Genomic DNA, 16,075 nt, shown 5'->3' on the forward strand with positions numbered 1-16,075 from the left:
AATCAAATCAAAGGCCAAACAGGCTGCAGGCTAACACACTACAGCAGCCGGTTTTGTTTCTCTAAACTAAACACATTCAAGGAGAGAGGAGGAACTATTCACTGAAATCCACTCCTGCAGTTCTTTCAACCACGATTGAAATTCACTGGAATACATTCATTTACAAAACAACATATCTAAGTGGACTGGCCTCTTTGGTAAAAAATGCATCTGCTCATCAAATCTAATGTGACCTCTGTTGTCCTCAAGTAGCAGCAGACATTATTATTCTGATGCGTGTGCAAAACAGGAGCTATTCTAAGTCAAATCCCAGGACTTCTTTCCTTTGTGTATTCCCTTCAGGTGTTTGCGGAAAATCTACCTGAAATCAAAAATGCATTAGCTCAACAAGATAAAATGGGAATTTTGCAAAAAAAAAAAGAAATATTGTATACTGAATAATTTATCCTCCATTAAACTTTAAAAAATGGAAAGCTTCCAAAAGTAAGAGAAACAGTAAATGTATCAGCAGCCAGTTTGTTGCAACATATCCTGTTGGACACAAACAAGAGTCGAGTGTGACAGATTTGAAAAAGTATGAAATTACAGCCACTTTGTTGTGAAATTTCAAGCGTCTAACTGATTTCATCTGCTTGGAATTATAGTTGTATTGTGGCTTTCACACGCATATTCGGAGCCAATGAATAATAATAATAATAATAATAATAATAATATAGTACAATAAAATGCTTGAAATTTGACATTAAGGTCGTCCTGTCAAATCTTTTTTCATGGTTCTCGTATTGGCCTCTTCTTGCCAAAGCCTTTCAGGTGTGCGTGTTGTGTGCTGTCTGTAAACGCTGACGGATGGATGGATGGATAGATAAGCAGACATGCATAGGGGAAGCCCCCAGGGGGAGGAAAAAAAATAATCTACAAAATATTCCATTCATCCATCTGCCTGTCAGACTCGACAGGCAACTCAGCGGACTGAAAGCGGCTGCAAAAAGAGGCCAACATAGGTTGTGATCGAATAGTCAAAAAAATTACAACCCGTATCTTTTTCCAACCTCTTTTCCTTGACCTCAAAGGAAAACTTCACGAGGTCAAGAAAAATGTGAAAGAAAATGTGTAAGGCTAAAGGAAAAAAGTAAGGATTCCTGTCCAAAACAGAATCACATCTCCAAAGAAAGATGTTTTCAACGCATCCAGAGTACAATTACAGAGCGACGGCAGATGTTTGACGGCAGAATAGTGAGTCGATTTAAATGTTGCTGCCGCAAGGAATTGTGGGATGTCATTATCTCTTTTCCTTTGGTAAAGGATGATCCAGTGTTCCCTATGGTAAAAACGATAAGAAAGAAACCATTGAAGCACATTTCTTTAGCATTCACAGAATTCAAACAGATCTTATCATGGCTGCCACTTCCTACTCCCGGGTCAGACTGTTCTACCCTAGCCATATTCACACATTAAAACAATCATATGTTTGAGTGTCTGAAGTCCATGTTACACTTGAACCTTCAAGCAGGAGTGCCACGCAAAGTCCACAATGTCAGATGTGAAAGCGACAATGGCGCTCTAATTTTCAAGTCTTTGAAATCAACTCCGCACTTGAAATTTCACCTACCAGAGTCGCATTGATACCAAGTCAGAAGTCTGGAGAGGCGGTCGTGACCGCCTGGGTTCATACACTGCAGAGCACAGCAGGCAGACAATGTGAAGCATCAACACTAATATACGGTTCTGGAGTGCGAACGGTACAGAGTGAGATACATTATATAACCCAGAATACAGTCTGTACAATAGTGTGGCTGGGTGACATTATCTAAAAAAAAAAGCTATTATGATATCAAGTTGTGATTTTACAATATCATTATACAGTGTATCATTATTAGGTCTGAGAATTCATCCATAATACTCCTGAACGCCAACTGAATTAGGTCCATAGCATAGAGTAGCAAAAACTGTTGCCGTTGATCAGATTTTCTCGATCAGATTTGTAGTCGTGTTATTTAGTCTTTGTTTGATGAGGATAATTAATTCATAATTTAGCTCATTATAGATTGTATTTCATTCAGTTTAGTTCTTGTACAGTAAACTTATGTTATGACATTAAACACTAATTATTAATGTTAAAACTGTACCAACTGACTTTTTAACCACTTGGTGCAGACTAATATTTACTTTCATTTTAAGTTTGTTTCAGTTTCCTCCGACTCCCAGGGGAATGATACGGCTCTTTAGCTGCTTAATGCTCAATTATGTTCACCGGCTAGTCGGACTTAGTCTGTCGGCTGTTCAGTGCTGGGTGTGTAGCATACAGGGGGTGACCGTGAATCAAAGCAGTCAAGTAATGCGCTGTAAAACGATTAGCTGCATGATGCTAAAGTAGAGTTGAGGAGCTAATTCTCTGTGGGTTTGTCACAACGAGCGACCCCTTTCACATTACAGTAGTCATTTAATTAAATAATTACTTTTTCTATAGGGTAGATTGAAGTATCAACATCAAGTCTCATTTTGTTACCAGTAACAAAACTTGGCTATTTCATTGCCACTGGTGTAGAAAAAGGTTTAGCAAAACTGTTTTGGGATTCTCACTGTGTGTGTGTATTTGTAAACGTGGGTGGCGAACTGCTGCATAATTGCAGTCGTATATAAAGTTATTTTTGCAAAATATCAATGCAAAAATGATCTGTAATACACAATGTGACTGCAAATGGCCTATAAAAGTGTTTGCACAACTCCCGAAAACCCATTTGCTGTACTGAATGCATTTCTTTGTTTTGTTTTTACTTGGCAGGGATTGCAAGCGACGTAAAGCGCTTGTGCAAAGTTACCAGCACTCATTTCACAAAATGCTACCGAGAGCGCTGATTCAAGGAGCTGCTTAGCCTGTTATTTGCTGCCAGCTATCAAAGATCCTGCCAAAAACACTGAGGGAGTTATTTCCACTTGGTATTCACAGATTATGGCTTCAGTGACTGCTGAAGATTCAAAGCACTGATTGATCCAGGAGAAGTTAAACTAAAGCTACTTTGAGTTCGGCCTTGACAGCAGCTTGGACTCCGTGAATATATAAAAAAAATAATAATCGTACTATATTTAACTTCTGGGGCGTACTACGGAGTTCACTGCCGTTTGTGGTAATGACTTATTGATCAGAGGAGGTTATCTGACTGGACAACAGCACTGCGGTGTAAACTCATTGGATAACCATAATCCCCGCTCTCGCAGTGCTTGACATATTTTCTCAGGTAAGAAATATCGAGTGACCCACAGAGATTTTTGTCCCGCAAATATCTCTGCTGCCAGTAGATAAGGGGGCCACTGCACAGCCCATCTGTAAAACAAGACTGTAAAAATGTCTGTGGGTGGTATTGCACCGGAGAATGAAATATTAGCTTTGTCCAATGTTCGGCTTGGGCGTCTGCTATGGCCTTGAGGTGTTTGCTATTGCTAAGCACATGACTGTTATATTTAAATCAACATTTAGCTCCAACGACAAGATCAAAGAGCACGAGGGGGCAATTTCAAGTTGTTTCTCAATCTGCTGTGGCAAATTGTACCAACTATCGAGTCACTTCCACCATTGACGTCCCTCAAAAATCTAATTTACACGGAACACCAGCTTCCAGTGCTTGAAATTGCTTTCTGCAGCATGCCTAATCACTGAAAAAGAGGATGATCCAACTGAGCGTCTGTGATTCGTGTGGGAGAAGAAAATTTGGATCAACTTTGCACTGGAGCCGTGTTGGTTAATCTACTGAACATCAAAGAGGAGGAGAGGGAGGAAGGGAAGTGGAAGAGGGGAATTTATCGTGTGGGTTTGATTGGAAATCCAGCGGGGGGACTCTGGTCCCTCTGTAATCGTCTGTAATCTCCTGTAGGTTTGTATGTGGCCTGAGAGGAGCTGAGAGGCAGCCTATTACCCATCTCCTGCTGATGGGAGGCCCTGATAGTGCACTGTTGGAGGATGACAGGAAATGAGGAGGAGGAGGAGAGGAGCACAGGACAGAGAGAGAAAGAGTGTAATCTCTCCTATCCAAGCACAAATATAAGGCAACATCAAAGTATCGTCAAGTCAGAGCTCCGAGGGAAGCTTCCCTTTGTTGCAAATTAATTGATCATAACTTCAACATTGTGAGATCAATACCCATTTGTCTGCAGCTTTGGAGAGATCGTTCAGTCGATGGTAGTTATTCTTTGTTTATCAGTGCAGCAAAGCATTAACCAACAGGCAAGTTTAAGCTGTTGAGAGGCGCAAAGGAGGCAACTTACCCTTCTGGACTGGATCTCGTTCACGTAGAGAGGCAGGAGAAACTCAGAGATTCCCTCCAGGCGGATCCCATCCTGCTTCAACTGAAGGTTTCCCATTCCATCCTGCAACATGATCATGATCGTCAGTGTTGTGATGATTTTCTCAATTTATTTAAAGGGTTACAGCTTCTCAAATGCAAAACGCATTGAATCCCGCCGTTGCTGAACTGCATTAGGAAGAGCAGTAGCGGCAGCGTGCCAAACGGGTTTGTGGACAGGCAGCAGCGTTGAGTGACAGGCAAGAAGTAGGACATGACATCGAGGTGACACCGCCACAGACACTCGGTGGTGTCGGGGTGACAGGCTGCATGCAGTGGGAGGCGGAGTGAGAAGAACCCGGCTAATGTGGCAGGGAATGTTGAGAATATTCATGGTAATGACAAAAGAATCCGATTCATGCTCATGCAGATTTACTTTATTGTGGAAACAGAGTTTTATAATGACATTGGCGAGAAGACTGTATTTAACATGGATTGATCATGTCTGGCTGATCTCCAGTCAGCTTGATAAGGTTAGCATCGGCCCTATTAGCTACCTGCTGGACCAAATCGTAGCATTTTTCATTTAGCCACTTTGTATGTACGCTCACTGCTTTTAGAGTGCTCAGGAAATAAAATAATGAATAAATATGTATGTATGTATGTATGGGTAGATAACAGGGCTGATGCTTATCAAGCTGACTGAGTATCAGCCAGAGTAGTTCAGTAGCAATATCTAAGTTCTTTTGTAGAACTTTTTTTTTTTTTTTAAATACATTTCTGAAAGCTGTGAATTGATTTAGAATCTTAGAAGATAAAAATCTTCATTCTTACAGGAATCATCCCCCCCCCCTCCCCTATTGTAGATAGATAGTAGTAAACAAAGTTGTACCCTGCCACACCACAATGAGCAAAGTAAAGTTCGACAGCAGCTTTGTTAGGACCGAGTGAACAGATGGGCCCTGTGGGATGCGTTGAAAGAGTCCATAGTGCTAGCTGCACAAATGGATTGAGATCGTAAATTATAGAGGCGGAGTAGAGTGAAGAGAAACTCCATCATACATGATAGAGAGCCAGGATTGGGAACAGACGGGAGGACAAAGTCAGAAGAGCAGAGGAGGTGGCTGGGGAGAGTGGACTTATTTGTACTCAGCAGCCAGACGTTAAAGTCCCTCCTGTGCTGAAGTGGAGGCGATGTGCTGGGTTCAGCCAGACGAGTAGGAGGGAGGCGGGACAAACAGGAAAACGTTACAACACTCCGGTCGGGAAGTGCCAAAGGCCTGAGGATGAGTTCCTCAGCATCAGTGAAAGAAAATGAACAAATGAAAGTGTAGGTCAAAAGACATGCAAGGACACCCTGCTGTCCTCAACAAGCAGACAGAGGATGTTTTGTGAATGACGTGGATCTGCTTTTTCACATCTGAGCTTTACAAGGCTTCTGTATGCTACGTTCTCATCCAGTGCAGAGGAGGTGAGATGTCAAAGACGGTGCAAATACTTTACACTTAACCCAGAAAAAAAACTTAACAGGCCTTGTGACTTGACTGAGAGAAGTCAAGAGCGAATGAGTCACACATCCAGGGGCGCTTGTGAAATGTTTTCTGTCCACACAAACAACAACAACAACTGGTAATGGATGGAACAGGTTTGGTTTTTGAGCAGGAATTACGAGCGAAGTCAACATTTTGAGCACATAAAAAGGCATTCCATGTTTATTAATGTGCTTGCTGTTAATTGTTTTGTCTTTTGCATGACATCTCAAAGTCCTCGGAACCTTTTGGAGGACATAAGAAATTTTGGAATTTGTACAGCGTGGTGCAGGGATGACGTATTTATGTAGGCCAACCCCGGAGGTTTGCACCACATTAGTTTCCTCAACAAAAAGCCAAAGGGATTTTGTCATTGAATTTGAAATACTGCAGAAAATAACGTGAACCCCTTTTTATGATTTTTAAGTAATAAAATAATATTAGGCAATAAATGAACTACACCAAGGTCGCGTGAGTATACACAGCAAGGCTGTAAAGGCGGAATAGTCAGCATGATGACGTTTTATAGTCTCATTTAGCCATTTGTTAGTGTTTTAAGTCACTTCATTCATTCATAAGAGGGGTATCTACTGACGTGTTTTATGTTGTAGAAAAATGTTTAGGTCTCTTAAGCTTATGGAAACCACAGACCATATTTCAGGCATCTCACAAAAAAAAAAAAAAAAAAAACATTCCAAAGACCCATTAACCGGAAGTGCAAAAATGTAATATCATTTCCAGGTTTTAGGACTCATTCCTGCACCACTCTATTGTGATCTCCATCTTAAATTTCTTAGCCAAAGAACATGAAAGTAACAGAGTGATTTACAACACTTCTAAACATAAAAGATCAGTTCACAAGATATGAGGGGTACTACTGAGTCTGCAAAAACAGTTGTGTAATGTCTTTTGTGGGTTCTCTAAAGTCGAAGAAAACAACCCTGGAGACTACTGGGCATTAGTGTTAACATTGAATTTCATTTTGAGGTAAATGCCAGCGGTGGTGCATTAGTAGCCATTCTACTAGGAAACGATGCTCCGATTCCAGGTCATACAAGCATGACCTATAATCCCAACAGGACGGGCTGTAGTGGCACCTGTTTTCTTACTGAGCTGCCTGGGTCCTGAGAGATGGGGAGCAGCGAAGTACATTTTCTGGAACGACACCAACAGCACTGATAAGGTCTTTTACTCATGACACAGATTGATGGGAGGCGAAGGAGTAGAGGAGTGATGGCAATAGTCAGGGGACGCATCAGTCACAAAGGGAGGATGCTGCCACCGCTAGTATCTTGAAAAAAATGGTAAATTGTTTTTGCATTGTCTCTGGAAATGTCACAGGAGCTCGCAGCATCTGTCTGTTTGGTTTTCGTTTGAGCCGGTCTTTGCTGCCAAGTCTTTTCTAATTCTTTATCAAATCAACATGAGACAAAGCACACATCGTGAGATATGGTGCCTGTAACACTTTCAAATGGGTCGACATGAATAAATTAGGCTTTGGAATAAGGTCAAAATAGAGAAATTAAAAATTTTAAAAAATTATACCGGATCTACATACAGTAAAATTATGAATGAATGGACTTTTCATTAACCTCGAGACTATAAGCCATGCAAAGTAGTTGATTGACATTGTCATTATTTTCACACAGTATTGAGACTAAATGCTTTTTATATATATATAGAAAGTACTTTGTTAAATTTTCGGGCCTCAAGACACATTTCCAAATTGCTAGGCATATGGTTGTATTGTAATAAAAGTGAAGAAGTCTAGCTATTCAGCATTCTTTGTTGTAAGTCTAAGACTTTGAAGGAATTACTAAACTGATATTTACATTTCACAAATATAGTTTCTTTGAACTGCTATCTTTTTACAATGATGGAAACGTCATTGGTGTTTAAATGCGTTAAATTCACATCAATACATTAGAGGATACATTTCCTCTGGGTTTTCTGTTTGGGCTTCTGCAGTGTGTGTCCTTTTCTTTGTCTAGCTACGCAAGCTACTGCTACTCATGCTTACAACCCAATAACTCTTGTATTAATTCCCCAAAAATTACACTGAAACAAAACATCTCTTTTGTTCCAGGGGACTAGTTACTTTTTCATTTTTATTTATCAAGCAAAAATGCCAGTTACAACCTCCAGCTTGTCAAATGTAAGAATTTGCTGCTTTTCTTTGTTTTATCAAATTGCAAATATTATTTCTTTGGATTTTAGAATACTGATGAAACTAAATGAGCAAATAATTGACAGCTCTAGGAAGTTAACTAACTAACAGACTATTTTGCCGCGCTGTACTCACCACTGAGAAGTTCATGACCTTTATGATCCAGACGGTGAGGGCCACGTTAACTATCATGGTGACCAAGAGCAGCAGCAGAAAGAAGTAGAGGCATCTTTTCCTCCAGCCGTACAGACCCACTGGGTACACGGCGTCACAGCCCGGTCGCTGGAGATGCAGGGATTGGGACGCGAGGATGAACTGCTCCTGGGTAATCTGGAAAACAAACAGAGAGCAGCTTTCCCGTTAGCGGCTTTCAGGAATATATTCACTATTGTTAGTGATTATTACCTTGCAAGCACCACTAAAAATGACTCTGGGCTGAGGCATGGATGGGTAATCCTACAATTATTTTAGAAAAGTGGTGCTACTGCATAAAGAATTAATAGTGAGAGCAACGCATATACGCAAGCTAAGGTGAAACATCCAAGCTTGGCAATTAAATGGAGTGATAAGAGGATATTTCGATCTGTTACGCACTGGGAACTGATTTATGACATTTTCTAATGAGAGTTGCAGCTTAATTTTGTTTGCAACTTCTGTAATGACATGCCCTCGAACACCGGCCATACACACTTTTAGAAATTGAACCAGGAGCAGGGTAATTCATCAAACTCTGTGCCTAAAAGAAAGTGTCATTTGGGTGACTTTATTTTATTAAAAGACAGAGCAAATCAGAGAGTGCTTACTCTGGAAAAAAAACATGGTGGTGTGTTTATTTCTGCCGGAGAGGGGGAATCATCAGTCAAGATTCATCGATTACAGGTTAGCTAGGGAATAACTGGCCCAGAAGTGGAGAATCTGTTTGCAATTCTTTGTTAAGTCAATAAAATAAATATGCAGGCAAACCTAGAAACTAATGAACTAATTGTAGCAATTCATATAGTTTACAGTCCTGAAAAGCAAAGCCCTTGACATTTCCATGACTTAAGAAAAACACATCTCTAAAGTCCAAGTCTTCATGTAGGAAATTTGACATTACGAGCAAATCACAGGCTGCTGCTCTGCCACTCAGTAGGAATGAAAACAGGAGGTGGATTACGAGAAAAGAGGGTCAATTTGGTGCCAGAGAAATGTTCTCCACTCCGGCTGAGTAACTAAGTGCCTGCCAGCCACTGGGAAGCTGCTACATGAGAGCTCTGATCTGAGATCAGAGAGGATGATGTCTGTCAAGTGCGGTCATCCAGGCGAGGGCGAGCGGGAGCTGTTCTCCAGCCGATCGTGACCGCGGGCTGACAGTGTGAAACTCCCCATCAGAGGCTGCGAGGCTGGTTGAGCTCTCAACTGTTCTGTTCAGCGGCTGTTGGGATGAATTCATACTGCCTGCCATCACACACCTCCCCCTTTACAGATAATTAAAAGAGCAAAGCACTTGCTGGTACAAACCAAGTTCAAATGTCCCGCAGCAGCAGTTTTATTATGTCCAATTATGTCAAAGATTTTTTTTGGAAAGTTCCTCATACTTCCAAAGAGCAACTATATATATTCAACTTGTCAGTATAAAACAAGTTAATTGCATGAAACACATTGCAATTTTGACACACCTGCGCACAGTTATCCCCAGTGAGACCCCAGCAGTGTAATATATGCATTACTCAAGTCAGAATCCAGGCCCCGCGTGCTTTATTCACACGCAGCATGTCATTAGCATCGGGCTCTGATGGCAGGTATCATCAGATAGTGCGTCTCCGACAGCTCTCATTAACTGTGGCAGAACAAGCTAAGAGTATTTAGCTCGGCAAGCTAAATGCTCTTTTCCAAGAGGAACTAAATGACTTGACCCAGGTTTAAATGGAGGCAGAAACTGTACCCTGTGCTCCTGTTCACTCCACCAGTTCAGATTGAACTGCACTTCCCTTGCTTACAGAAAGAGCAACGCTGCAGAAAGTGTGTTTGAACGACCAGGACACAACGAATCTCAGCCTGTGACGGGACAGATTATTGTTGCAATAAAGCAATATCCCTTACAAGGGTGAGCAGGTAATGCATTTTGGTGATTACAGATCCCCAGACATTGGATTTGGTTTTGTAAAAACAGTGAGCATCAAGCTGCATGTGGTGTATCAGCTGGTAAACAGCAGGGGCCAGAAATAGGCATATGTCCCTCCGGCTGTCCAGATGACTTCATCGTTTAGTCCAACCAACAGTACAAAACTTAAAACAATATTAATTACTTTAATGTTAAGAGTAGCAAATTATGGTATTTTTCCATTTTTGCTTGAAAATGACTTAAACGATCAGTCAATTATCACAATAGATGCCAATTAACATTCTGTTTATTAACTATTGACCACACAACCAATCGTTGCAGCTCTACTTTACAGGATCTATCTAGAGTTGAAACAACAAGTTGATTACATTTTTTTTTAAATTCATATCCAGCTTGTCCAATGCAATGATTTGCTGCCATATGTGAAGCTGAAACTGAATATATTTGGGTTTGGATTGTTGGTTGGACAAATCACGCTATTTGAATATATGGCCTTGGATTTGGGGAAATTGTACTGGCCATGTCCTACAATTTTCTGGCATATACAAACTATTATTAATTTTGTCAAGAAAATAACTGGCAGATTAATTGATAATGATTACTACATTCCTTGTGACAGAAGCCTATATTTACAGATCTTTCCCATAATTGTTCCTTGGAAGGACATGAACGATTGGACAAACTCTAAACCAGAACAATAACAACACAGGATAAAGGCCTTCAAACATGGCAGCCTCCACTCCCTTACAACTTAATGCACTCTTTAAGTGAACATTTCCTTGGATGACCAATCATGGTCATTTCTGCCAGCGGTGGCAGATGTCTCACAAATGGATGTTGTGACTTTGCAGCAAATACAAATGACCCATGTCGCCGGCCTAGAAATGTCAATGATTCCAATCTAACCAGTGATACAGCTGAGGGACAAGAGCATGATGGGAAGCTCTTACACAAAGGCTGAATACAAACTCTCAATGCAGTGTGTCAGATTACTTCTTCTTGTTTTACAACCACAACTTTATCTCCAGTGAAACCATACACTAAATATCATCGACACACTTCTAAACTCCTCACAGACACCCAGAATGTAAAGACACATTTAAATAACACGGACAATTAAAAAAATAAATCGTTTAGCCTACAGCCATGGCCCCTGCTGGACAGATTCAGTCTATTTTCAATCCACTGTTGCTAGGGGAAACATCAGCACTTGTAATTTCTATGGCAACCCACTGTTCCCAACACTAGTGGATCCTGTGATTTCTTTGCGAGACTTTTAATGCATACATTACCCCGGTGGAGTCATGCCTCCTAAAGCTTGGCTATTCACAGAGCAAATGGAGGAGTGCATAGCGGCTGGCATTTTGTCAATCCGTCATCTCGGCATGCCGGTCACAGCGGACTCTCACAAACAAGCTGGACTGGACTTATCAAGATGTCCAACGGCAGCGGGTGTGAGAAACAACTTTGACTTTTCAGAAACAAAATATTGATTACAAAGTGAGCGGTGCAGGCACGTCACACCATGTTGAAATGACTCCCATTCATCAGTTCATGTAAGCTTTAGTAGGTCTGACAATCAACACTTATGAAAAGCATGGTTACGCAACTGAAGAATGTTTACTGGGTATGACCACTCCAAAACTGTATAATTCATATTTTTGCCCTTTTACTGTAGTAACTACAGAAACAGTCCTAATAATAATAATAATTAGGAAATTGGAGCAGTGGTCAGTTAAAGGTCAATGCAGGGACAGATGGACACTTTCAGTTTGCAGCTATGACGCAACTGTCTGGCATAAATAAGCATAAATCTCTTACCCACCTTCATTTACTCTTGAAACAATTATCAACAAACTACCAGAATCCCAAGTAGTTAAACTGAGGATCGTTACATCTAATGAGACCGAACTGCTCACAACTCATGGAGCAAAAAAAAGGAACTGCACTCGTGAACACTGGGGCCGTTGAGTCCATCGCCCCGTTTCCTGCATCCGTGATGCCTGCTGCCAACTGCACATGCCCCATTGTGTGTCCTCATACATGTTGCTAATACAATTCAGAAGTGGTTTCGTGAGATCAGGTGGAGTTTAACACAATTTGATACGTCTTCACAAACTAAATAATGAATCCGATTTATCTTACATTGCCTTTCTTCTTAAAACACGGTCCTGAATCTTGCTACATACTGTATCATTTAGGACTTTTCATGGAGCTGCTTGAAAGCAAAAGGGCATTCTGCTCCTTATTAAGTAAACCATGTTTATGTACTTGGTTAATTTTGTCCAAGAAATGTGATTCAAAATGATAGTGTTTTGTGCCCCAGTGGCTGAAAACAACAAATTAAGCTGTACTGTTGCCAACAACCACATGAATGTGCGCACAATTAGAAGTCTGGAACTAAGAATGGTTCAACGCTGAAACGTCCAATCACAAAAAGGTCTTTTCTCTGCACTCAGGCAACCAAGATGAGAAAAATGTTTCCAGTCCAACAATTACCGAGTCCACAGTCCTCATCCAAAAAGGCAAAGTCTAGACAGTTATGTAGTGGTATAGTATGCTCAAGACAAATGTCAACAGATTATCACATACAGATGTGTCTGAAATCTTCTCAAAGCTACGGATGGTTTACCACCTGGGGGGGGGTCCTCAGAGCTTTGACTGCAGACGTTACAGCTGGATCCAGCCAAAGCCGGCAATTACCCAACAGTCCCCTACCCACTGCCAGCGAGCCTCATCTTCACCAATTAGCGTAGAGGGTGATATTCTACATGCTGTTTTGATCAAACAGTGACGTGCTGCGGAGGCAGCAAAACGCAGCTGAGAATCCCCTAATGAAAGAAAATGAGACATTATTAATGCGCGATGGTGTTAATCAGCAAATCGGCTGGCGCTCTCACTCAGCGGTGCCACAGGGCCGCCTCAGCTGGAGGTAAGAAAACATTTGAGATGCACTAATGACTGCAAAGCTCGTGCTCATCCATCCTGCGTATGATCACTGTCCGAACGCTGAGGCTGCAGCAGAGAAAAGGGATGGACGCAATAACGCTACAAGTCTGTCATACAGTATCAAAGCACCTATTCATTCTGGTTCTGCTGGCTTTTTTTAGTTTGATAGAAAGCCCAATCAAAGAGGCGGAGAAGGCCCGTATGCACGACTGTAACTTGGAAAACCAATTACACTTCTTAAATGTGCTGCTCAAAGCACTGATGTAACCATTTCATCATTTTGTTGATGAGACAATCAAGCATGCGAGTGAAGGTGCTGCTTGTCAATAGTCGCTTAGATGTGAAATCCAATTTTGCAGCTCCATCATCTCTGGTGGAGTTACAATAGCAGCCTTCAATGGGTTCTTCTTCTTCTTCTGCAGTGTGGCTGCCCTTTATGGATGGGTGGCGGGAACACTTCCTTCGGCAGCAAGCAACTAAAAGGTAAGCCCACAAGCAAGCACCAGACCGGTGGGGATCAAAGATCTCCGATGAATCCGGCGCGCAAAGAAAGGTCACAGCTGTTCAATCAGAACATGCAGCCAACAAGACTGAACATCACAGACGGTTGGCAGAGGGCTTTTCAGAGAGAATTTCTTTTTGCCGTTGCATGCTTTTGATGACACTTTCGCAAAAAAAAAAAATTAAAAAAAATAAATAAATAAATAAATATATATATATATATATATATATATATATATATATATATATATATATATATATATATATATAGTGTTTGGCAACACAGAAGTGTGCAACAAAGCATCCCTGGCACCTCCGGCCTTTGCCTCATTGATTAACGACGACAGCTGGTTTTGCTAAGTCTCTAAATGTTTGCAGCTCCTTCCTCAGTGTTGATGATGGCTATGGCAGAGGAAGAAGACGGCAAACTGCTGATGTCAACAGACAGACACTTCTCCCAGAGTGCACTAGATTTCCTTGCTAATCCCTAGCAAATCCCTGGGGAGAGCAACAGGGCCGAGTTTGGACATCAACCCCACTGGCTTCATTTGCATTCATCAGTCGAAGTGCCAAACTGAGCAGCGCATCCTCAACAAAAATAATAATAATAATAATAATAATAATAATAATACCACAAAGCCATCTTTACAAAAGCCCCCCTCTATTCTAATTACAGAAGATAGTGGATCCTTTAATAACCACCTCCCAGTGATTCGAAGAAGAAGAAAAAAGCACAAACATGACAAATTAGCTGAGAGACAAAACTTGCATACTTGTCAACAAAGTGGGAAGTGCTGGATCAGCTCAGAGTCAGTGGTGCGATTTTTTAACCGATAAGTATGACACAGACGCTGTGCGCGCGCGTGCGTGCATGTGGCGGGCCAATAGACTGGACTCGAGTGCACAGCCGAACAGTAGCTCTGCTGTGTGGGGTTCCGACGCCGAGCTTCCATGCACTGCAGCACGGAGACGAGACGCACACATACTGTACCCAGATGTTATACTGCCTCCTCTGCTAAGAGTGGAATGATAATGAGGAAAGCATGCAGGCAGAATATTCATAGGCTCATAATGCACAGAATATCAGCTGTACGGAGCAAGACATATGCGAAGAGACCACTGAAAGACAGTTTACGCTCCTCTTTAATTAGCAGGGGTTTCAACGGAATAATTACATGAGTGGGTGCACCTGTTGCAGAGAGGACTCGTGTCGAAACTTGAGTTTGGACCGCTGAATAAAACAACGTTAACTTCCCTGCTGCACGTGAACTAGTCGACATTCCGCCGATAAACTGTCAGAATGATATCAAACGTGCACCTTTTTTTTTTTTTTTTTTAAACCATTGTTCGCTTACCTTAAGCGTCTCTATGTCGAGAGTAGCCGACTGCTCCATGTTTCAGTCTCATTTGTCCCACTTACATATTTCCACAAAGTTGAAACAAAGCTAACCGCAAGAAATTCAGCCCCCGGTGCTGCTTGTCAATAGTCGCTCCACTTAGACGTGAAATCCAATTTTTGGGGGGGATTTCTGCAATTCCTCACTCCCATTCAGTTAAAAAAATCAAAAGGTTTAAACAAGTCGGAATTGTTTTTTATCTGCACACCAACAGTACTTTGTAGGTATTTCTGATGGACCGTAACTATTGACCGAAGAAGCCACTAATTAACACGCGCAGGTACGGACGTTGCTTCTGTCCGCTGCTCTCTTTGCGTTTAGGGAGCTGAGACGATTCGCTCTCCTTCGGAACTCAACAACCATCAAGTCAGACAGAGTTAGCAGTGGTACTTCCGGTACTTTCAAAAATAAAGATCATGAAACCGAGCATACGCGTGCATCTCTTTAATATCACTTTTTTTGGAGATGTTATTGATCTGCACACCCACACAGGTGTTTCCATTAAAATGCTGATGAGGATCATTTGTTATGACATACATTTCTGGAACAGCTACTCAATAGACCTTATGGTGAGTGTTTTTTTTTAACATGTATTCAGTAAATTCTCTTAATTTTACGTTTTGAAGTCCACTTGTGAAATTAAAAGAAAATGCGCTCATTTCATTACCTGCTAGTAACTCTCGCTTCCCTCTGAGACAGCGCTCCAGTGTGGCGTTTGACTCGAGAGGCTGGCTGACCTTGGCACTGCAGCTGAGAGCGAGGGAGGCAGGCATGTGTCAGCAGGCCTGCTGGGGTGCAAAGCCTCGCTCCACTCCACTTCCTCATCCTCCATCATCGCCCTGCGGCAGAGACGGGCTCGTTTGGTAAGAGCCATGATGGCATTCTAACAATAGCTCAGCTGCCTTGTCCAGATGTTTTTTATGCTTCAAAGATGCACTATGAAAGATTTTGTTTGTGAGAATGCACCTGTAATGTCACTCCACAACAGAAAAGCGTGAGTTAAGATGCTGCAAGATTCACCTCATTTGCCCAAATTGCATAGTGACACACATTATACTGGTGTCTTCCTGCCAGATTAAGTGACAAATTGTATTTGATTTAAACTTCTAAATAATGTATTCCAATGTCTTTAGATCATGCATTCATATGAT

At 41.5% G+C, this 16,075-nt stretch overlaps 1 protein-coding gene across 1 annotated transcript in view; it reads right to left on the bottom strand.

Annotated features, from left to right (window-relative positions):
* The window catches only part of LOC137889204 (zeta-sarcoglycan-like), a 28,777-nt gene extending 13,557 nt beyond the window's left edge, over window positions 1-15,220 (bottom strand). Inside the window, exons 1-3 of the mRNA XM_068732929.1 lie at window positions 14,883-15,220; window positions 8,109-8,303; window positions 4,261-4,362 (exon numbers count right to left, since the gene is read on the bottom strand). Coding sequence (XP_068589030.1) covers window positions 4,261-4,362; window positions 8,109-8,303; window positions 14,883-14,921 — 336 coding nt within the window. The 5' untranslated portion in view covers window positions 14,922-15,220. The remainder of the gene's footprint in view (window positions 1-4,260; window positions 4,363-8,108; window positions 8,304-14,882) is intronic.
* Between the last annotated feature and the right edge of the window lie 855 nt (window positions 15,221-16,075).

The sequence above is a fragment of the Cebidichthys violaceus genome, unplaced genomic scaffold, assembly GCF_023349555.1.
Source record: "Cebidichthys violaceus isolate CVI_PGR_0920_01 unplaced genomic scaffold, fCebVio1.0.p SCAF_108, whole genome shotgun sequence".
Classification (NCBI taxonomy): Eukaryota; Metazoa; Chordata; class Actinopteri; order Perciformes; family Stichaeidae; genus Cebidichthys; species Cebidichthys violaceus.